This window comes from Capricornis sumatraensis, chromosome 9 (genome assembly GCF_032405125.1).
Source record: "Capricornis sumatraensis isolate serow.1 chromosome 9, serow.2, whole genome shotgun sequence".
Classification (NCBI taxonomy): Eukaryota; Metazoa; Chordata; class Mammalia; order Artiodactyla; family Bovidae; genus Capricornis; species Capricornis sumatraensis.
The window spans coordinates 14,432,260-14,454,978 of NC_091077.1; the positions used below are offsets into that span (position 1 = coordinate 14,432,260).

At 50.3% G+C, this 22,719-nt stretch overlaps 1 protein-coding gene and 1 non-coding gene across 5 annotated transcripts in view; one reads left to right on the forward strand and one right to left on the reverse strand.

The window, feature by feature from the left end:
- Nucleotides 1-4,929: 4,929 nt before the first annotated feature.
- OLFM2 (olfactomedin 2) overlaps nt 4,930-22,719 on the reverse strand; it is a 54,550-nt gene continuing 36,760 nt past the window's right edge. Inside the window, exons 1-7 of one of the 4 annotated variants that reach the window (XM_068980732.1) lie at nt 18,669-18,688; nt 13,370-13,393; nt 11,456-11,591; nt 8,422-8,568; nt 7,695-7,914; nt 7,261-7,367; nt 4,930-5,607 (exon numbers count right to left, since the gene is read on the reverse strand). In XM_068980732.1, coding sequence (XP_068836833.1) covers nt 4,930-5,607; nt 7,261-7,367; nt 7,695-7,914; nt 8,422-8,568; nt 11,456-11,591; nt 13,370-13,393; nt 18,669-18,679 — 1,323 coding nt within the window. In that variant the 5' untranslated portion in view covers nt 18,680-18,688. Of the gene's footprint in view, nt 5,608-7,260; nt 7,368-7,694; nt 7,915-8,421; nt 8,569-11,455; nt 11,606-13,369; nt 13,394-18,668; nt 18,689-20,177; nt 20,201-20,222; nt 20,242-22,719 lie in introns of those variants that run through there. The other 3 variants (XM_068980730.1, XM_068980734.1, XM_068980731.1) reach the window with 3 other exon arrangements.
- On the forward strand, nt 14,878-15,012 carry LOC138086705 (small nucleolar RNA SNORA70). Its single transcript, XR_011145413.1, has one exon. It is a non-coding gene; the product is annotated as a small nucleolar RNA SNORA70 (small nucleolar RNA).

Sequence of the window (22,719 nt, forward strand, 5' to 3'; positions counted from 1 at the left end):
CAGACTCTCGGGGAAGTGGAACAGCCGCGGTCCTCAAACTTGGGTGTTCAGGAATGTTCCAGAATGCAAGGGCCCTGACCGCACAGCTCTGGGTTCAGCAGGTCAGGTGGAACAGGAGAATCCTCAGGGAACCAGAGTGAAGTCCCCGTTCACCCTTGGTGCTCTCGGTGCCGTGCCCCCCCAAACACACCCCACTTCAGTTGGAACAAAATATTCCCAACACTCCGATGCCCACTTCCCTGTCACCGTAAGCATTCTGCCAGGACCCAGGCACCTCTGCAGATGCTAATACCATGGCAACGGGGGCCAGTGAGCAGGGCCACTGCCAGATGTCTCTGAGAGCAGGGGTCCTGCCTAGCCTTCCGGTGGCAGGTGGGGGGAGTTCTGTGCTGGAACATGGTAAGGGGAGGGTCACTGAGCAGAAGGAATCCCTGCAGCAGGTGTGGGAGGGGGCAGGACTCTTCAGGTGGAGGCTGGGGGCGTGGCCCATCTGTTCTGCATGACTCCTCACAGCTGCCCCTGGATCCGGGCCTGGGCAGGAGGCTCAGAGGTCAGTCAAGGGGTTCATGGGTGTGTTGGAGAAGGGGTTATGTCCGTTCTGCCCCCCACACACACACTTAATGGGGACCAGCATGGATCTTGGAGTGGTGGGCTAGCAGGGCTTGGGAATCCAATAAAATAAGCCCTGCCTGGCCTGACCCCAAGGAAGAATCCCCCTACCCCCAGAGCTGAGTCTCTTAACACAGGCCTGAGTTGCTTATAAATAGTCACCTGGGCCGACGCCCATCTGGCCAGTTTCTGGAGCAGTTGCTCTCTGCCTGCCAGCACGCTTGTCATTAAGAAGGTTTAATGAGCCTCCTCTCAGCTCTGGCTGCTTGGCTGCCCCTCCAGACAGACCCTTCTGCCACCATCTGTGGGGGCCACGAAGCAGGCAGAGGCCCCACTGCCGTTCTCTGGGGCTTGGGGAGTCTTTGCCCCCCTCTCCTGGTCCAGTGGAGCCTCTGGGAAGGATTGGAAATGAGCACTTCAGGGCAGAAAGGTTTGCAGGGTCCTCCTCCAAAGTACCACCTGAGAAGTGGGCCTGTGCCCCTTAACACCAAACGCCCAAGGAAGGTCTCCCTGAGCTCCCAGGCACCTGAGGTGCTGTTGGGGAAGGGAGAGGGTAGGGGTGCACTTTTCTGTGTGGGGCTGGCAGGGAATTTTTTTTTTTTTTTGCCTTGCCACCTGGTTTACGGGATCTTAGTTTCCTGAAGCAGGGATGCAACATGTGCCCCCTGTTGTCCTTAGGTGTGTGTCCTGTGTGACCCTGGGGGTCCCCACCTGCCTCCATGGACCTCCCTCTTCCTTTGTCTAGCAGCAGCCAAACCCCAAACACAAAAGAAAGTTGCTCTTAGATAAAGATGCCCTGGAGCCCTCTCAGCATCCATAATGCAGAAGCTGTGGCTTCTGTCACCTGCTCCACACTCCCACCCACCTGCTCCTGCCCAGAATCCAGGCCCTGGATCCCAGGCCCTCAGGATGATGAGAGTATAGTCTACGCCACTGGTCTGGCGCCTGCCCGCTCAAACTACCTTAGGGGCAGTGTGAAGTGTGGTCACTTCAGTTCGGGGTGACGTGGGTACTGCCACTGGATGGTCTGCAAAGCTTCCCCTATGAAGCCAGTCACGTCCATCATAGGGGAAGTTGCGATCAGCAGGCAACCTTGGACACAGGCGGATGACATGTGACCCAGGTCAGGGTCAAGGGATGGGGGGTTATTTCTCATATTTTGTTGTTCAGTCGCTCAGTTGTGTCCAACTCTTGGCGACCCCATGGACCACAGAGCGCCAGGCTTCCCTGTCCTCCACTGTCTCCTGGAGTTTGCTCAAACTCATGTCCACCCATCTCATCCTCTGTTGCCCCCTTTTCCTCTTGCTCTCCATCCTTTCCAGCATCAAGGTGTTTTCCAGTGAGCTGGCTCTTCACATCAGATGGCCAAAGTACTGGAGCTTCAGCTTCAGCATCAGTCCTTCCAATGAATGTTCAGGGTTGTTAGAACAAAAGCCACCAATGCAAAAGTATCAGAGGGTGGGGCCTGCCCCTGTGTTGTGTGTATGAGAGAAGGAGCCGTTCTGATGCCAGGCACCTGTGGGCATCAGATGCCCAATATGATTGGAGGGATGGGGTACAGGTGTTGTAAGGTGGGTGTTTTTGGTGTGTTTTTGTGTTTTTTTTTTAAAGCAGGTACAGAGCAAAGTGCCTCTCAAAGTGCTTGTCCAGGAAGTGATTCTTTTCATGTCAAACTTGCTAATTTAAATGGAAATTAATTGCTTTTCTTGACGATTTAAAAATTGGTTTTAAATGCATGCATCAGGCAGTCATATTTATTATTCATTGGTTTCGTTGGCAATACAGCCCCAGTGTCCCGCGTTCCGGGAGATGCCAGCACAGAGCAGAGATGATTTAATCAAGAGAGGCCATTAATTAGAGATGGGGAGATAGGGAGGGAGGCTTCCTCCCACAGGAGCAGGTCTGGCCACCTCTGTGGCCTCAGCAGGGGGCGGTGGGGTTGGAGGGAAGGGGAGCCTGAGTGGGTGGGGCTGTTCGCATGATGTTTCTGCTAGAGATTTCAGTGGGGTGGGGGCCATGCGTTGGGGCGAAGGTGGGGGTACGGGGTACACTATCTTTGTTTCTGGCCACAGCTCCAGAGGTGTCGCCCAGGCCACCAATGATCTGGCTAAAATAAAGCCTTCATCGTGTCTTTCCCATTCTGTGACCCCCTTCCACCCCACCTCGGTCACATCAACAAGGCTTCTGAGGACCTGGACTCTGCTGACTTCTTTAATTTCTTCCCAACTTGTTCAACACACCCTTCCTGTCTCTGAGACTTGCTAGCTTTGCCCTTTTCTTTCCCTCCAGGAGCCCCGATCTCCACGTTGGTCCCCGTTGAGGACTATCCCTGCCCAAGCCAGGGCATCAGGTGTGGGTGTGTCCAGTGGGAGACCCCCAGGCACTTTCAGACTGTTGCTACCTTTTTGTTAATAGCGCACTCAGAACTGGTGCAAGTTACACAAAATGGTTTTGAAATTAAAAAGCCAAAACAAGAAAAAGGGAAAATTCTTTTGTGTCCCACTCTCTCATGGTGGTGTTGGTGTTCAGTCACTCAGTCATGTCTGACTCTGTGGCCCCATGGACTGCAGCACGCCAGGCTGCCCTGTCCTCCACTATCTCCTGAAGTTTGCTCAAACTCATGTGCATCGAGTCGGTGATGCCACCTAACCATCTCATCCTCTGCTCCACCCCTTTCTCCTTTTGCCTTCAATCCTTCCCAGCACCAGGTTCTTTTCCAGTGAGTCAGTCTTCAGAGCTTCCACTTCAGGAACAGTCTTTCCAATGAATATTCAGGGTTGATTTCCTTTAGGATTGACTGGTTTGATATTCTCTTTTGGCCATACCACGAGGCATGAGAGATCTTAGTTCCCCCACCAAATGACCAGGGATCGAACCCACAGCCCCTGCAGTGGAAAAAGTGGAGTTTTAACCACTGGACCACCAGGGAAGTCCCATCATACCTATATTCTTAAAAGCAGCCAAACTGTTAAAAAAAAAAAATGTTAAAAGTTGCCAGATGGTCACCAGTGATGCACCAGTGTGATCAGTGAGTGAAAGAAAAAAAAAAAATACTGGCAATGGGATTTCCCTGGCAATCCAGTGATTAAGACTTTACCTTCCAGTTCAGGAGGGCAGGTCGGGTCAGGCAGCTAAGATCCCACATACCTCCTGGCCAAAAACCAAAAACATAGAAGCAATACTTGTAACAAATTCAATAAAGACTTTAAAAATGGTCCACATCAAAAAAAGTCTTAAAAAAAACTGACAATATTCACGTGAGGCCAGTCTTCAGTATCATGATAGAATTTGCGGTTGTTTGGATCCTGGTGTTCGGATCAACTGAAACAGCTTTGGATTGGGTCTCCTCACCTGGCTTCCCAAAGGGCTAACCCTACCATGACCCCTGCTCTCATCCCTCCCACCCCACCCTCTACCCCCAAACCCCCTTCACCCCCACCCTCAGGCTAGGCTTGTGCGTGCATGCATGCCAAGTCCCTTCGGTCATGTCCAACTCTTTGCGACTCTGTGGACTGTAGCGCCCGCCAGGCTCCTCTGTCCATGGGATTCTCCAGGCAAGACTATTGGAGTGAGTTGCCATGCCCTCCTCCAGGGGATCTTCCAGACCCAGGGATCAAACCTGCGTCTCTTAAGTCCCCCGCCTTGGCAGGCAGGTTCTTTACCACTAGCATCACCTGGGAAGCCCCAGACTTGTGCTTACCTGCCCCTATTCACAAAGCTCGTGTCCTTGGACAAGGGAACCCAGCTGGGATGGGCCTCCAGGCTCACCCTCCACTTCACCTCCTCTGCCTCTTCTAGACACACAGAGCAATTAAAGCATCAAATGTCAAAGATCCCATTTATTCCGGCAACCCGGAAAGAAAAAGAGCAAATTAAAAAAAAGAAAAAAAGAAACAGATCCATGCACTCAACTCCTTGGGTTGGGAGGAAGGGATGTGGGGAGAGGAGAAGAGGGTCTGGGTGGGATGCAAAAAGGGAAGGGAGGGAGGGAAGATAGAGACACATAAGCAGAGAGAGAGAAAGAGACCTGGAGGGTCAGATAAATGAAAGAGACAGAGGCATCAAAAAAAGAAGAAAGATGTATCAAAATCAGATCATAAAGAAGAGACAATACAGAGAAAACGCACCAGTAGAAATACAGAGGCAGAGAATGAAAGCTGGGTGCAAAGGTGAAGAGAGAAAAAACAGTACCTGGAGGAAGAGAGGGAGGGAAAGAGAGGGCAGGACAGAGACAGATAAACTCGGAGGGACACAGCGGAGTGGAAAGGGCCCCCGTGGCCCTCGTGTGGCAGCGCGAGGCAGCGCGAGCGACGTCAGCCCCTAGGGGTCCCCGGCGGTGCTGATGACATGGAAGAGGGTGACGTTGTAGAGCACCTGGTGGCCGTTGTTCCAGGTGTAGAGGGCCCGCTCCCGGGGGTTGTAATCCAGCATGGAGATGTGGGAATACTGGTTGTGGAAGGGCACGTCCGTGTACTCATAACTGGACGTGTTGGTGAAGTAGGCAAAGTAGACCTTGGCCCCGGCCAGGTGGGAGTTGGTCACATAGAGCACGCCGCAGATCATGAAGGCCTCGCCGGCACTGCGCTTGGGGTAGCCGGTGTCCCACGAGCGCACGACCTCCAGGGTGTGCGGGTCCAGCCGGCTGACCACGATGTTGCCTGCATTCTGGTTGGTGGTGTACACGGCCCAGAGCCCGCTCTCGTCCACCATGAAGTCCATGTCCGAGAAGCCACCCCAGGAGTAGGGGAAGGTGTTGTTGTAGCCTGCCCCGGGGAGGCTCCGCTGCACCAGCACGGAGCGAGAGCGGAAGTGGTACTTGACCACCACGTTGCTCTGGTACTTGTTGTAGAACAGAGAGCCGTTGTACACCACGTGGCCGGTGCCAGCCCACGGCTGGGGCAGCAGGTGCTGGATAAAGTTCTGACCCTTGATGAAGTCTCCCAGAGTGCGGAACTCCAGGACACGCCGGCCCTTGTAATAGCCATCCATGTACCAGACCTGCGAGAGAGCTGTTGGTCACTGGTGGGCCACTGCCGATGACCAGGGGTCTCGACAGGCACACATCAATCACACAGTCATGAGGGGTCAACAGTCTCTTAGTGGTCATTACTCAATCACGGGATGTCTGGTGACCCTCCGGGACCAGGCAACATCCCGGTGACTGGGGTCACTGGGCCAGTGCCATTGGTCTCAGACACTCAGAGGACAGGGCTTGATCCCCAAGAATCAGGGTGACTGCAGTCCCTGGAGACTCGCTGGGCCTAGGAATTGACTGGTCACCGGATATGGGACGGTTAGCAGTCATGACACTGCCCTGGGGTGGCAAGAGGTCACTTGAATCTACTGCTTGTGGGTAATCCCAGTAACGATAGGTGACTACCATGTCACCATCATCCTCTCCGTCAACATCACTCACTGTCACCATGGTAATTAGCAAGTATGAGTGCTCTTACTAGTGCTGGTTATTGGGTTAAATATCTTAAAAACTCTAAGACTGACGATATAACCATTTTGAAAATAAGGGAACTCAGGCTCAGCGACATTAAGGAACTTGCCCGAGATTCCCTAGCTAAGAACTGGTAGAAGTGAAGTCGCTCAGTCGTGTCCGACTCTTTGTGACCTTCTCCAGGGGATCTTCCCGATCCAGGGATCGACCCCGGGTCTCCCGCATTGAAGGCAGACGCTTTAACCTCTGAGCCACCAGGGAAGTGGGATACTAATCCAAGTCTGATTCCCAAACCTAAGTTCTTTTTGTTTGTTTGTTTTGCTGTTGTTTTTGGTGGTTGTTTTTTGGTTTCAGCCACACTTGTGTGGCTTGCTGGATCTTAGTTCCCTGACCAGGGGTCAAAATTGGGCCCCGGCAGTGAAATCACCAAGTCCTAACCACTGGGCAGCCAGGGAATTCCCCTCAAACCCAGGCTCTTAACCTCTTGGTTAAACCACCATGATGCCTCAGGAGCTCAATGATCACGGTGGGGAAGTGGCTGTTACGGGCTTCCCAGGTGGCTCAATGGTAAAGAATGCCAATGCAGGAAACATGGGTTCGATCCTTGGGTGGGGAAGTTGCCCTGGAGAACAAAATGACAACCTACTCCAATATTCTTGCCTGGAAAATCTCATGGAAAGAGGAGCCTGGTGAGCTACAGTCCATGGGATTGCAAAAGAATCAGACACAACTAACTGACTTAACGATCTATGATGGTGGCTGCCCGGTGACCAATATCTGTCACTAGGATAGTCACTGAGCAGTTAATGGATGGTTCCTGTGGGCCAGAGGTGACAGGCAATTGTGACCATGGGGGTCGCTGGAAGTTCAAAGGTCATCGAGTGGTGCTCAGAGGTCCTAGTCCTTGGGAAGGCACTGGTCACTGGTGGTTATTTTGAGATCAGTGCTCACTGGGAGCTAGCTGGTCAGTGGTACTAGAAACCATTAGTCTCTATATAGTCACTAGACGTCAGCAGACTTGCAAATTCACAGAGTTGGAAAGTTCTTGGTCACTTGGAGGTCACTAGACAGTCAGGGGGAGGTCAAGGGCCCTGGAGAACCTAGGACAAGATGATCATTGATGTGGAGGCACTGGGCACCTATGGAGCACCACGGGCTACGTCTCCCTGACCCCGGGTTCTGACCCCCGGCGTGAGCACACTCACCCGGCTGTCGGCGCTGGGGGCCATCGTGTCCGTCATCCAGGAGCCAAAGCGGGACCCCATGGCCCGAATGGTGATGGGGTTACTGACCCCGGTCAGCTTCCCACAGCCTGGGAGGCAGCAACAGGGGGAATGAGGGTGGAGGATGGGAAGAGTCCGAGGGACACAGGGCAAGGCTGAGGGGGTGATCAAACTGAAGCGCCGGGACCAGGGGTGAGGGGAGATCCAGAGATCTGGTCCCGAGGTGGAGTTAGCTTGGGGGTGAGTCGGGGTAGGGTCAGGGCCGTTTCCAGTTTGGAGGGTCTATTTTTGGCCTTGGGTAAGAAAGTCAAGGATCAACGTTTGGAAGTTAGAGGTCAAAACCGTGTTCTGAACACACAGAGGGTATTGGGGTTGGAGGTGGAGCGCAGGGGTCAAGGTGAAGCATCAAGGCATACCCAGCTTCTGGGCACAGGCGTGGAGCCGGGCCTCCAGGGCCATCACTCGCTGCTGCAGGTCCTCATAGCCGTAGGCGCCCATCTCCTCCTGGATGCTGGCAAGGCTGCCGGAGAGATTCCTCACCTCCTCTCGCAGGCGCACGATGGTCCGTGTGTCTGCCTTGTACTGTTCCAGGACCGAGCTCAGCGGCAACAGCTCTGTCATCCTGTCCTTCAGCTCCTGCCCCCAAGAGGGAACCCGTGGTGATCCCGACCCCTGACCGGTGACTCAGACCTGGCTCCAACCTTCAACCCACAACTTCACCCATTTTGGGGGGGTATTATTTTTATGGGAGTGTAATCACTTTACCATGTTGTGTTAGTGTCTGCCGTACAACAAAGTGAATCAGTCAAATGTATACACATATCCCCTCCCTCTTGAGCCTCCCTCCCACCCACCCCCAATTGCTATTGTCCAGTCGCTCAGTCATGTCCAACTCTTTGCGACCCCATGGACCGCAGCATGCCAGGCTTCCCTGTCCTTCACTATCTCCCGGAGTTTGCTCAAACTCACGTCCACGGAGTTGGTGCCAGTGATACCACCCCTTATCTTTGATGCACACCTGACTCTTGACATTCAGCCCAATTAGGACCGCAGATCCCAGTCAACCCTCTGTCCTTCCTGGAAGTAACCGGCACCAATCCCAGTTCTTCCTTTAACCTCTGACATGAACCCTGAAGGACGCACCTGGAAGCTCTTGGCTGAGAGGGACCCGTCGGCTGCCCGGAGCCGTGCATCCAGGCTCCGCATGAGGGTCTCCATGCTGCGCACGTACTGGAGGTCCCGATACGTCCGCAACTCAAGAACCTCCATAGACTGGGAGACGTTCTGAACCTAGGAAGTAGGAGGGTTAGGGCGAGCCAGACTCCTGTCCCTATCCCCAGGGATGCCACAGACAAGATCTGGTTGGGCCAGACGCTAAACACCCAACCCACCTTCTTCTCCTGACCTTATCAGCAACCTCCCAAAGGCACGCCCAATCTATCCATCTGGTCTGGCCTCCACCACCTCCCACCTCTCCCTGCCTCCCTGCTCTCCTCGCCTCCACCCTCATTCACAGCAGTCAAGTTTCCAGAGCAGCCACACTGAGAAGCATGTGGGATCTTAGTTCCCCAGCCAGGGGGCGAACCCATGCCCCCTACAGTGGGAGCGCAGAGTCTTAACCTCTGGACCCGTGGGAAAGTCTGGAGAGGGAGTTTCTGAAAAGGAAGATTGAGTCACCTTCTCCTGCAGACCCTGCGAGCTGGTTCTGCCCCTTTGCCTGCCTCCTCTTCATGTTCATCTACTCCAACCACCAGCGCAACTTCACTCTCATAGGCTCAAAGCTCCTTCCCTTCTCAGGGCCTTTGTTGTTGTTCAGTTGCTAAGTCTTTGCGACCCCATGAACTGTAGCACCCCAGGCTCCTCTATCCTCCGATATCTCCCAGAGTTTGCTCAAACTCATGTCCATTGAGTCGGTCATGCCATCCAATCATCTCATCCTCTGTCACCCCCTTCTCCTCCTGCCTTCAATCTTCCCCAGCATCAGGGTCTTTTCCAGTGAGTTGGCTCTTTGCATCAGGTGGCCAAAGTATTAGAGCTTCAGCTTCAGCATCAGTTCTTCCAATGAATATTCAGGACTGATTTCCTTTAGGATGGACTGGTTGGATCTCCTTGCAGTCCAAGGGACTCTCAAGAGTCTTCTCCAACACCACAGTTCAAAAGCAGCAATTCTGCAGCGCTCGGCTTTCTTTATAGTCCAACTCTCACATCTGTCCACGACTGCTGGGCCTTTGCACTTGCTGATCCCTCTATCTGGAGAGCTGTTCCTCTCATCTTCCCACAGCTGGCTCCTCTTCATCCTTCATGTCTCAGCTCCAGCATCACCTCCTCAGAGTGGCCTTCCCCGATCACCCTCCCTCAAGGGGCCACTCACTCTCTCTCCCTTATGGGGCTATCTTTTTTTCCAGTTGTGACTACTACTGGAACATTCTTATTCATCTGCCTCCTTCAGGTGGGGTCCTCAGAGGCAGACCTGGTGTTTGGTTTGTCCACAGCTGAATTCTCAATAATACTAGATGCTCAGTAAATACGGGTAAATGAGGGAATGAAACCTCCCTTGCCCTGACCTCTCTGAATCAGCCCGAGGGCCCCCGAGGGCCCACCTCCACCTGGCTAAGGTGAGCTCCTCCCAGTCAAGGTGAACTCAGAGACAACGCTGGATGCTTGTTGAAATACGCAGACATTCTTGAACCATTGTTCATGTGACACTTGGAAGTTCTGAGGAAGCCAACAAACAGCCTGATACCCATCCTGGACATCACAAAACATTTTAATAGTCATTGTCAACAATCAGGGGACACCCCCTGTATGTGTTTAGGGTCTCCTGGTTTACAGTCTACGGGAACTTGAATACAATTTGTATTTTGCTGTTGTGTGAAAATTGTATGAATCTTGTGTGTGTGTGTGTGTGTGTGAAAATCATTCAGTCATGTCTGACTCTTCTGCGACCCCATGAACTATAACCCACCAGGCTCCTAAGTGTATGGGATTCTCCAGGCAAGAACACTGGAGATTGCCTTCTTCAGGGGATCTTCCCGATCCAAGGATCAAACCTGGGTCTCCTGCATTGCAGGAGATTCTTTACCATCTGAGCCACCAGGGAAGCCCTGTATAAATCTTAATTATGTTAAATTGATTCACAGTGCTTTTCAGGTCTATTATATCCTTCTACTTTTTGTCTATTCATTCTATTTATTTTTGAGACTTTGATATTAAAACTCAAACTAAAAAATTTGTCTGCTTTAAAAAGTTGTAATATATAGTGGAATTATATGTTACTTTGTTCTGTATTTTCCAAGTCTCCTGTAAATGTTTTATCACACTTTCAAAACTTAAAAAATAAAAAAAAAAGGAAAAAAAAATAATCAGGGGACACTACATGGTCATCTTGAACTGTTCTGGTGTCGCAGGCAGACAAGACTTTGGTGCCAACAAGGGTCTCTGTCCTCAGCTTCCTCCTCTACAGGAGGACAGTGGGAGGTGGCTAGTCCCTAACACTGACATCAGAACTGACTCATAAGCAGTTCATCTGGGTAGTGGCAAAAAACAGCAATCAGCCTGTAAAGGGCACCCAAATATCCTTGGATTGAATTGCTGTTGTTTAATTACTAAGTCGTGTCTGACTCTTTCTGACCCCATGGACTGTAGCCTGCCAGGCTCCTCTGTCTCTGGAATTCTCCAGGCAAGAATACTGGAGTGGGTTGCCATTCCCTTCTCCAGGGAATCTCCCCAAACCAAAGATCGAACTTGAGTCTCCTACATTGGCAAGTGGATTCTTTACCACTGAGCCACCTGGGAAGCCCTTGGATTGAATGGGGACCAGTTTATATCAGTCACAATCAGAAGGGGAAGGAATCTTCACGTATCTTGGGATGGAGGGCGAGACCCTTCTTAGCAGCTGAGTCCTGAGGCTGAGTACACACTGCGGCTGGGGTTCACACACCAGAGATGCAGATGCTGCCACTGGGGTTCACCTTCCCTGTGCCCACACTGTGCTCAGCTTCTCCTCCAAAGAAGCAGCAGAGAGATTTTGACTAAAACACCCGCCCGGAGGGCAGCCAGGTTATCCACCAGCTTTGCATAATCATGGCTTAGATCCAGTCCCGGCTGACCTGGTGGGAAGCAGAGGAGAGGGTGGGGAAGTGAGAGATTTTCACAGGGGAACCTGGACGGTTCTTACCTTCTCCATCAGCTGCCGCAGCTCCCGGCTCCGGCCGTCTCGGGAGCAGGTGCTTTGCGCAGGGATCACAGCCGTGCAGATGCATTTCCCGTCGGGGGCCTGGGCTGAGGTGTACAGCTGCCAGCCTTCCTCTGGGCTTTGGAAGAGGGTCTGCAGGGAGGTCAGGGTCAGAGAGCGGGAACCCCAAGGGGGATTTGCCCCCTCACCCCCTGGGAGAAAAAGAGGATCCCAGGGAGATGACAGATGCCCTTCCCTGGATGCTTGCAATGTCCCAGACCATGTGCTCTGCGTGCCAGGGTGTGTGATCTAAATCCTTCCTCAGGGAAAGCCCCATTTTACAGGTGACAAGATTGAGGTACGAGGGGTGAAGGAACACAGCAAGGAACTGTGGGATACGAGCCCTTCCACAAGATGAGAATTCATTCTCTCAACACATATTTGCACACGCACACACCACTGTCTCCATAACCACCATTAGAACATAGACCAGGGGACTTCCCTGATGGTCCCGTGGTTAAGAATCCGCCTTTGCAATGCAGGGACTTCGGCTTCAATCCCTGGTTGGGGAACTAAGATCCCACATGCTGCAGAGCAACTAAGCCTATGTGCCATAACTACAGTCTGTATATCAAAATGAAAAGCAACTAAGACCCAAGGCAGCCAAAAAAATGCCCCCCAAACAAAAACCCCTCCTCCTATGTCATTCCGCCTTCCCCAACTCCTGCTCCCTAGAAGCCCAAGCAAGGTAATGGCCAAAGGGTGACACAGTCCTCACCCTTCAAGTCTTTGCCTGGAAGGCATCATTCTCAGACTCCTACACTAAATTTCAAGTTAGATGATGCCACTTAGATAATCCGATTATCAATTATGGCTGTTTCCCAAACCTGGCTTCTTGGAACCCTGGCAAGCTTATCAGGCATGCGAGGAAAAGGGGTGCTCTGCGGTCAAATATGTTTGTGTAAGGCTGAGTGAAATGAGTTTTTTTTTTTTTAATGCAGGACTTATCAGAGCCTTTGAAATGCTCATGTGCATCAGGGAACTCAGCCATAATTTCCCACACTTACTAGAAAATATCTAGTGAGTGCCTACTGTATGCCAGGCGTGGGTCTGCGATAGGGACTAGGAAGAGAGGAGAGATGAAGAAAATGTATCTATTGCTCCCCACGGATGTGGAGGAGGCAGACTTCAAGTATGGAATCCCACTGATGCTTCCAGAACTATGTGCATACACGGTAAGTTGCTTCAGTCATATCTGTTCTTTGCCACCCCATGGATTATAGCCTGCCAGGCTCTTTTGTCCATGGAATTTCCCAGTCAAGAAAACGGCAGTGGGTTGCCACACCCTCCTCCAGGGGGTCTTCCCAACCCAGGGATCAAACCTTGGTTTCCTGAATAGCGGGTGAATTCTTTACTGTCTGAGCCACCAGGGAAGCCCTCTAGAACGATATGTTGCAGTGGATGCTACGAAGAAAGTGCAGAGTGTAACAAGGGGTGTCCCCAGGCTGAGAGTCTCAGAGGAGGCATACCAGGGACGGGACATATAACCTGAACTGGAGGAATGAGTGAGCCAGTAGAAGGGCAGAGAGGAAGAGACATTTTGGGCACCCAAATTCTGACCAATGGGACATCCCTGGTGGTCCAGTGGTTAAGATTTTGCGCTTCCATTGCAAGGGCCTCAGGTTGGATCTCTGGTCAGGAACTAAGATGCCACATGCTGCACCACACAGCACAGCCCACCCTTCCAATTCTAATCAACCTATGGAGGAGTTGGAGAAACACTGCTCAAAAAGCATCAAATCCTCACTGGATGGAGCATACATCATGCCGCCTTGAGCTTCCCCAGAACATACTTCCAGCCAGTCACAAGTCCCAATCTTTTTTATTTTAATGACAATGTTGTTTTTGCTTAGTTGCTGAGCAACTAAGAGTTGTGTGACTCTTGCGACCCCATGGACTGTAGCCCACCAGGCTCCTCTGTCCATGGAATTTTCCAGGCAAGAATACTGGATTGAGTGGCTTGCCATTTCCTTCTCCAGGGGATCTTCCTTATCCAGGGATTGAACCCCCTGTCTCCTGCTTTGGCAGGAGGATTCTTTACCACTGAGTCACCTAGGAAGCCTGCAATTTTAGGGGCCCTAAGAAGGCCTTCATGAGAAGGTGTCATTTAAATAAAGACGTGAAGGAAGTGAGGGAGAAGCCTTGGTGATATCAAGGGAAAGACGGTCCAAGCCAATAAAACAGCAAGTGCAAAGGCTCTGAGGCAGGACCAGGCCTGGTGTGTTTGGGAAACGGAGAACGCTATAGCTAAAACAGAGGGAACAAGCGGAAAAGTGGGAGGGGGAAGATGAGGACAGGGATGGGGCAGGACAGCCTGTGCAGTGCTTATGTGCCATGGGGAGGGACACTGATTTTTGGTCTGAGGGAAGTGGGTGGGTTCTGATCACAGGATAGACAGGACCTGACTCAGGTGCTCACAGGTGCACCCTGGCTGCTGGGGGGCGGGGGAACAGACTGGGGGTGTCAGGGTGGGAGACCAGGGCAGATGGGTGGAAACTGAAGAGATGGGAAGAAACTAGAAGATTCCAGTCCTATCCATAATGCATCCCTACAGACAGGAAGGAAAGTCTAATAAAACCCCAAGTGTTTTACAGAGAAACAAAGCCCCACTACCATGGACTATTTGCACAGCCGCTGCTTATCACCCAGGAGAGGCTGTTTCCATGAGCTGTAGCAGAGATAAAAGCCAGACTATGAATTATGAGCAATCCTAGAGATTCCAGCTATTAGCCCACCTATTTTCTCTCCCACTCAATAGAGTCTTTTTTTTTAAGCTAATTGGAATGTGAGCAAGTGGTATCATTGTACAGATGAGCTTGACTCCTCCACTAATTTATAAGAAAAGCAAACCATTTATAAATGCCAACTGAAACTATTGTTTAGTCATTCCTTGCACCTTATATGCACATTTTGGAGGTTGAGGGAACCCCCACTGTACGAGGTGCTGTGAGAAGACTTTTGAAGAGTCCATTGGACAGTCAATCCTAAAGGAAATCAACACTGAATATTCACTGGAAGGACTGATGCTGAAGCTGAAGCTCCAATACTTTGGCCACCTGATGCAAAGAGCCGGCTCATTGGAAAAGACATTGATGAAAGATTAAGGGCAGGAGGAGAAGGGGGCAACAGAGGATGAGATGGTTGGATGGCATCACTGACCCAACGGACATGTGTTTGAGCAAACTCTGGGAGATGGTGAAGGACAGGGAAGCCAGGCATGCTGCAGTCCATGGGGTCGCAAAGAGTTGGACATGAGTGAGCGACTGAACAACAACCACCTCTGTGAGAGTCCATGTCTCCCCCAAGAAGGAATAAAGTCACTTACCTTCCCAGCCTCCCTTTCGAGCAGAAACGTTCCAGGTGGTTTGCAGCCAATTAAGCCAACTGTGCTCTTTTCCCCATGGGGGCCCAGCATGCAAGGGCTGCAAACAGCAGCCCCCTCAGTAGTGTAGATGGCCTGTTGTCTGTACAGGCTGCCCTAAGGGATCTTGGAGACAGTCCTTTCCAGTGGACATTCATGACTGGCACGCTATCTGCAATCTAGGCTCCAGACAGGTAGGCACGGTGCCTTTGGAAAGCCCCAAGGCACAGTGGCCAGGGTCCACACTGGCCAGGTCATAATGTCCATCTGCACCAAGCTGCAGAACAAGAAGTGTGTGACTGAAGCCCTCTGCAGGGCCAAGTTCAAGTTCCCTGGCTGCCAGAAGAGCCACATCTCCAAGAAGTAAGGATTTACTAAGTTTAATGTGGATAAATTTGACATCATGGTGACAAAAACGGGCTCATCCCGGATGGCTGTGGGGGTCAAAGACATCCCTAATTGTGGCCCCCTGGACAAATGCTGGGCTCTGCACTCATGAGAGCCTGGGCACTGTCTCCTCCTTACTCATGTGTGGGTGCTAACTTGCTTCAGTCATGTCCAACTCTTTGCAACCCCATGGACTGTAGCCCGCCATGGGATTCTTCAAGCAAGAATACTGGAGTGGGTTGCCATGCCCTTCTCCAGGGAATCTTCCCAGTCCAGGGACTGAACCCAGTACTCCTGCATTGCAGGCAGATTCTTTACCATCTGAGCCACCAGGGAAGCCCACCTGGTCTAAAACAAGAAGGATGCCCCATGGGACTTCCCTGGTGGTCCAGAGGGGTTAAGATTCTGGGCTTCCAATGCAGGGTGTGTGGGTTCAATCCCTGGTTGGGGTACTATGATCCCACATGCTGCATGGGCAATAAGTAAATAAATAAAACAACAACCAAAAAAAAAAAACAACAATTTTTTTTTTTTTAAGGAGGATTGCTCAAGGTTAGAAGAGTGACCCCAGGGCAGAGATAAATTAGGAGGCTGGGATTAACATACACACAGTATTATACAAACTGCTGCTGCTGCTGCTACTATATATAAAATAGATAGTCAACAAGGACCTACTATATAGCACAGGGAACTCTACTCAATATTCTGTAATAGCCTATATTGGAGAAGAATCTGAAAAAGAATAGATTATATGTATACGTGGGGTTTCCCAGGTGGCGCTAATGGTAAAGACTCTGCCTGCCAATGCAGGAGACACAAGAGACAGGGGTTTGATCCCTGGGTCGGGAAGACCCTCTGGAGTAGGAAATGGCACCCCACTCCAGTATTCTTGCCTAGGAAATTCGATGGACAGAGAAGGCTGGCAAGCTACAGTCCATGGAGTCCCGAGGAGCTGGACACGACTGAGTGACTAAGCATGCGCACACATACGTATATGTATAACTGAATCATTTTGCTGAAATTTATACAACACTGTAAATGAACTATACTCCAATATAACATAAAAATTTTAAAAAGAAAAGAGTGACCCAGGAATGCCTTCCCCCTTGGATCTAAAAGAACGTAGAGCTAGTTTCACCTTTTTTCATGGCAGATATAGTTCTTAACAAACAAAACCAGAATCATGAATGTGAGTTCAAACACCTCCGTCTGTGCTCCCCTGGCCCTGGTTCCCAAGCAATTTGGACGGAATCCCCTGAAGATTTTTGTTTATGCAGAGACAAAGCAGCCTGGTTCAACATAATTAACATCCCTTTCTTACATTCTGTAGCGTGTCCTTTGAAGCAAACAAGCCATTTTCTCTCAACATATGAAATATTGAATTGTAAAAGAGAAGCAAGATTTAAGTGGCACGGAGAGAAGGCCTTCATGGCTTGCCTAAAGTAATTGTCTGCGTTGGATGTACCTTGCTGGGGTATTCTCTGCAGCAGCGCAATTAAATGCCTGGGGTTTGGCTGCCAAATCTCTGCATGGCAGAGATTCTGAGTTTCACCCGTGGGGTTCAAGTTCAAAAACACAGTCAAGTTCAGGTCCCAGGGAATTGCTGAAATGTCCTGGAAGGCTCAGCATCTGAGTGTCTAAATACCAGTTCCCCAGACTGGGTTGAGGTTGGAACCAAAGTTACAAATTCTTGGAGGTCATAGTCCTAGGAATAGAGAACACCTATAAGTAATGGAAGGGGCTTCCCACGTGGCACTAGTGGTAAAGAACCCGCCTCCCAATGCAGGAGACTTAGGAGATGAGGGTTCAATCCCTGGGTCAAGAAGAGCCTCCGGAGTAGGTAGTGGCAACTTACTCCAGTATTCTTGCCTGCAAAATTCCATGGACAGGGGAGCCTGGCAGGGCTGCAGTCCATGGGGCTGCAAAGAGTCAGACACGACTGAGCACATCACTAACAGAAATGTTTGCATCACCAGGTGTGAGAGCCCTCCTGGTACAGACACTTCTGGTCTGGTAGCCCGTCTCACTTCTAACGTGGCAAACGTACTGGAGGAAGCCAGCCACTCTGTCAGTTGAGCGGTTGGTTCCAAGTTTAATATTCTTGCTAATGGGCTCTAAGAGCATTAGCCAGGCACTCAGCTAGCTCTTCCTCAAATTGTCTTTTCTGCCCAGAATTTTTCAAATGCTTTCACCCAGGCTACTGCCCTAATTAAACAGCTGTCTTGGTAACCAGTCCAGGACTGAGTAAAGACAAGACACGCAGGGAAAGTTTTTCTAGCTGTCAGGTCCAGGATCATCAGCTCGGCCTACAGCTCCATCACCAACATCTTGGTTCAGAAAACAATTCCTGGTTCTTTGGGGAGTAGAGGGATTGCCACAGAATCCTGGGGGGGAGGGGCCGCCAACCATTAAGTGCTGGCTATCAGGGGTTTAGCCAACAGGAACAGAGCAAGTGGCTGCCTCTTAATGAGTCAAAGATATTATTGCGTGTGAGGCTGCATAATTTAACCAGAAAGCAGAAATGTCTTGGGGCTCATATATTTATTTGTTCCCCGCCTTGTTCCGGAGAGGACCGCAAGTGGTTTACAAAGATATGTAAAATACCGCACGATAGCTCCAATTAAAGAGGAGAGCAGGAATTAGATATTTCTGGAGGGCAGGCTGTCAATCCAGAGCCACAGCCTTCAGGCTTCTGCATTTTGTATTTAACCCAGTCAATCCCACTCTAAGAATGTAGCCCAGGGAAACGGTGTGGACGAGCACTCGATGGCTATAAGAATGCTCATTAAAATGCCGTCTAAAATTGGACAAGTGGAATTTTTTCCCTCTCCAGCCTTTTGCCAACAGGGAGGCTGATTTAAAAACTCTACAGCGGAACTTCCCTGGTGATCCAGTGGTTAAGAATCCCACTGCCAAGGCAGGGGACACTGGCTCGATGCCTGGTCTGGGAAGATTCCACATGCGGTGGGGCAACTAAGTCCATGTGCTGCAGTTACCGATGCCCTCATGCCTAGAGCCTGTGTTCTGCAACAAGAGATGCCACCACAATGAGAAGCCCGAGCACTGCAGCTAGGGAGTAGCCCCCACTCGCCACAGCTAGAGGAGGCCCATATGCAGCAACGAAGACCCAGTGCACCGAAACTAAGTGAAACAAACTAAGAACTCTACAGGGAGGAATACTGTGTGTGTGTGCGTTAGTTGCTCAGTTGTGTCCGACTCTTTGCAACCCTATGGACTATAGCCCACCAGGCTCCTCTGTCTATGAAATTTTTCAGGCAAGAATACTGGAGTGCGTAGCCATTGCCCTCTCCAGGGGATCTTTCCAACCCAGGGATCAAACCTGGGTCTCCTGCATTGCAGGAAGATTCTTTTACCACATGAGGCACCAGGGAAGCCCAGGGGAAATACTCTGCACCCATTAAAATTAAGAACAAGCAGGGATTTTTATCACCATCTTTAAATGTATCTTGAAGCAAAAGTTCTCTACAATAAACACGGACTGTTCTCGTGAAGAATTTCTTTTCAGTCCCTTAAAGTTTTGTCTTTGCAAGGGAGAAAGGAAAGAAAGAGAAAAAGTAGAGACACTAGAGCTCGAAGGAAAGCTAAGAAAAACCCAGCCCTTAAAAACCTGAACAACCAGCATATGGTCAGGCCATAAATTTGGCTCCCAGCTCCTTAGCAGCCAACTCAAAAAAGGGAAAGCTGGTCATTTATGCGGCTCCCAGTGTCCTGAAACAAAAGCACGCCAGATGCTCAGGAGAAAACTTAACTATTTTTAGTACCAAGAACAGGCAAGGCTCTCTCCCACGGTCCTCCCCAAAAAAGGAGCCCATGTGATGTCACCAGGATCTTTCCAGACAACATCCTTACGGTAGAAATGAGTCGTTTTCTCTGGACGTTCCTTCTCCCTGCTCAGATGGTGGAAAGGTCAGATGGTCCGAGGGTCAGACTGCCTGGGTTTATGTACTGGCTTGGCCTCTCCCCTGTGGTATGAGTGGGGTCACCTTTATAAGCCTCCATATCCTCATCTGTAAAATGGACATGATAACTGTACCTACCTCACAGAGTTTCCAGGAAGCTTGAATGAGTCAAGACTCCATGTGTGAGCAAGGAGAAGAGTCATCAGCATGTATTGACAGTAAGGATTTGCTTTTGTTATTATTATAATCCTCATGACAATCTAATGCCAATCTGGTGACTTCCTAAAGTCAAAATTGTTTGAGCTTGATGCAGGCATGAAACTGAGATAATCGGGAAGAACTGGTGCTGGGACTTCCTTGGTGGTCCTTCCTTGGATTAAGACTTTGCCTTCCAAAGCCGGGGGTGCAGGTTCTATTCCTGGTCAGTGAGCTAAGATCCCATGTCACTCGGCCCAAACAACAAACAAACAGACATAAAACAGAAGCAATATTGTAAAAAATTCAATAAAGACTTTTTAAAAATGGCCCACTTTAAAAAAATCTAAAAGAAAAGCAGGGGAACTTCTCTGGTGGTACAGTGGATAGGAATCTACCTGCCCATGCAGGGGACACTGGTTCAATCCCTGGTGCAGGAAGATCCCACGTGACTAGGAGCAACTAAGCCCATGCACCACAACTACTGAGCCTGAATGTTGCAACAACTGAAGCCGGAGCGCCTGGAGCCCGTGTGCCACAGTAAGAGAAGCTGCCACAATGAGAAGCCTGAGCATCTCAACTATAGAGTAGCCCCTGCTCACCGCAACTAGAGGAAGCCCTCTTATAGCAACAAAGACCTAGTGCAGCAAAAAAAAAAGTCACTGAAAGTCCATTTGATTTGGGACTGAGAATGCAAGATGAGGAAGACTCACAGACAGCCGGATGGCAGAGAGATAAAGAAAGAGAGAGCATCAAGTCGGGCCAAAGAGGGACAGAGTTGCTGCTCCATCTTACTTGCCACGTGACTTGGCTGGCTTCTGGTTCCAGACCATCTCCTTGACATAACTTGGTGGAGAGGAGTCCTGCTTCAGAGTAACAGGCAATCAACAAGGCTCGCACGACCCTGTTCTCTGTGGCTCATCTTCTGGCCAGTGGTCCCGAATCTTTTTGGTTTCGTGGAAGACAATTTTTCCACGGACCAGGCAGGGTGGGAGGGATGGTTTCAGGATGATTCAAATGCACTTCACTTACTAGGCACTTTATTTCTATCATTACATCAGCTCCATCTGATGCAGGAGGTTGGAGACCCCTGCCAGTCATCTTACTCTTCCTGAAACATCACGCTTTTTCCTCACAACCCATCCACTGGCTGGACCCTCTGCCATCAAAACTCTTGCCCGAGTCATACAGAAAATTCCTATTGGCTATCTATTTTATATATGGTAATGTAAGTTTCCATGTTACTCTTTCCATACATCCTGCTTCAAACCGCAGCTCTGTAACAACCTAGAGGGGTGGGATGGGGAGGGAGGTTCAAGAGGGAGGGAATCATACCCTATGGCTGATTCATGTTGATACTTGGCAGAAACCAACACAATTCTGCAAGGCAATTACCCTTCAATTAAAAAATAAATTTAAATTTCTTTTAAAAAAGAACTCTTGCCGGGGAGATCCCTGGCACTCCAGTCGTTAGGACTCTGAGCTTTCACTGCAGGAGGTATGGGTTGGACCACTGGTGGGGGAACTTAGAACCCACATGACATGCAGCACGGCCAAGAAATTGAAAAAGAAAAAAATGATTTTTAATCTTGCTCTATCTCATGGCTAGGCTAACCCTTCCCCATTAGGGCTCAGGCATAAATGTCTCTTCCAAAAGCAGCCTCCACTGTCCCTTCCCCATCCTACCCAACTCTCAGGCATCCTGTGCCTTTTTTTCCCCTAATACTTCTATTTCTTCTTAGTGTATGTCAAGCACTGCTCTAAGCACTCTGCATGCTTTAACTGATGGAGTTCTACCACGACACTTAGACAGGACTGTCATTATTCACCTTTGATGAGCTGAGATTCGAACACGACCATCTGTCTCCACAGTCCTCATCACCACACTGCGACTCCCCTGTCCTCCTTCAAGCCCAGATCACAATGGCCACTGAGGGGAACTTCCCTCGTGGTCCAGAGGTTAAGAATCCATCTTGCAATGTGGGGAACTTGGTTTCAATCGCTGGTTAGGGAACTAAGATCCCACATACCACAGGGGAACTAAGACTCAGTGAGGCCAAACAAATAAATATAGGGGGGGGAAAAGAAACACAAAGGAATTAGGGGCTTCCCTGGTGGCTCAGTGGCAAAGAATCCACCTGCCAATGCAGGAAACACAGATTCCATCCCTGATTAGGGATCTTATCACACATGCCACGGAGCAACTAAACTCCTGCGCCACAACTACTGAGCCTGTGCTCTAGAGCCAAGGCGCTGCAACTACTGAAGGCTTCGAGCCCTATGCTCCGCAACAAGAGAGGTCACTGCAGTGAGAAGCTGCAACTAGAGCTGGCCCAAGCAGCAACGAAGACCCAGCACAGCAAAAAATAAATAAATAAAATCATATCCTTTCAAAATAAAATAATATTTTTTTTTAAAAAGCAATGGCTATTGGGACCTCTTGGGTGTGACCACTGGCTCAAAGCCTACCTCTGTTCTCAGACAGAAAACATCATGGAGATAGGGAGCTCTGTTTGCTTTGGTCATTGCTGAATCCCCCAGCCCTGGCATGATCAATACTGAGTAACTAAACGCTGATGGGCTGGTGAGTCAGAGAGCAAACATCCTCACAGACCCACCATGCATTTCCCCTCTGCCACCAAATAGGTTTCCATCTCTTCCAGGGAGGGACTGGCTGAGATCAAACGGCAGATCGGCTGAGGCAGGCACGCAGGCGGCCGCGGCTCCCCTCTGACTCTGGGGATGGCAGCAGGGCCATGATGAATGATCAGGGACATGCTTGTCTGCCTTGTCTCAGCCGTGACGGGTCCTGAGTCCCTCTGGAGGGCTTGAGATAATAGCAGGCTGCCCCTGTCAAACCTAGTGGTATTGGGCAAATCCCCCCTGAGTGATAAGCTTGACAGGCTTTAAAAAAGACATCAGCTCACCGGTGCTGAGATGGAGAACCAGGATCTCCCTCAGTCTGAGCAGCTGGGGCCTGGCTGGTGAGAGCCTGTGGCCGGGGGAGGGGTTGGGATGGCATGTGGGGAGGGGGGCAGCTGTAAATCCATTCATTCATTCTTTTTTTTTTTTTTTTTTGCCACACCACTTAGCTTTCGGGATCTTAGTTCCCCCATCAGGGATGGAATCCTGGCCCTCGACGGTGAAAGTGCCACGTCTCAACCACTGGACTAGCAGGAATTCCCAAATCATTTATTCTTTTTTAAAATATAATCTTATTTATTTATTTTTGGCTGTGCTGGGTCTTCACTGCTGTGTGGGCTTTTCTATAGTTGCAGCAAGCAGGGGCTGCTCTCCGTCTGAGGTGTGCGGGCGGCTCTCCGTCTGAGGTGTGCAGACGGCTG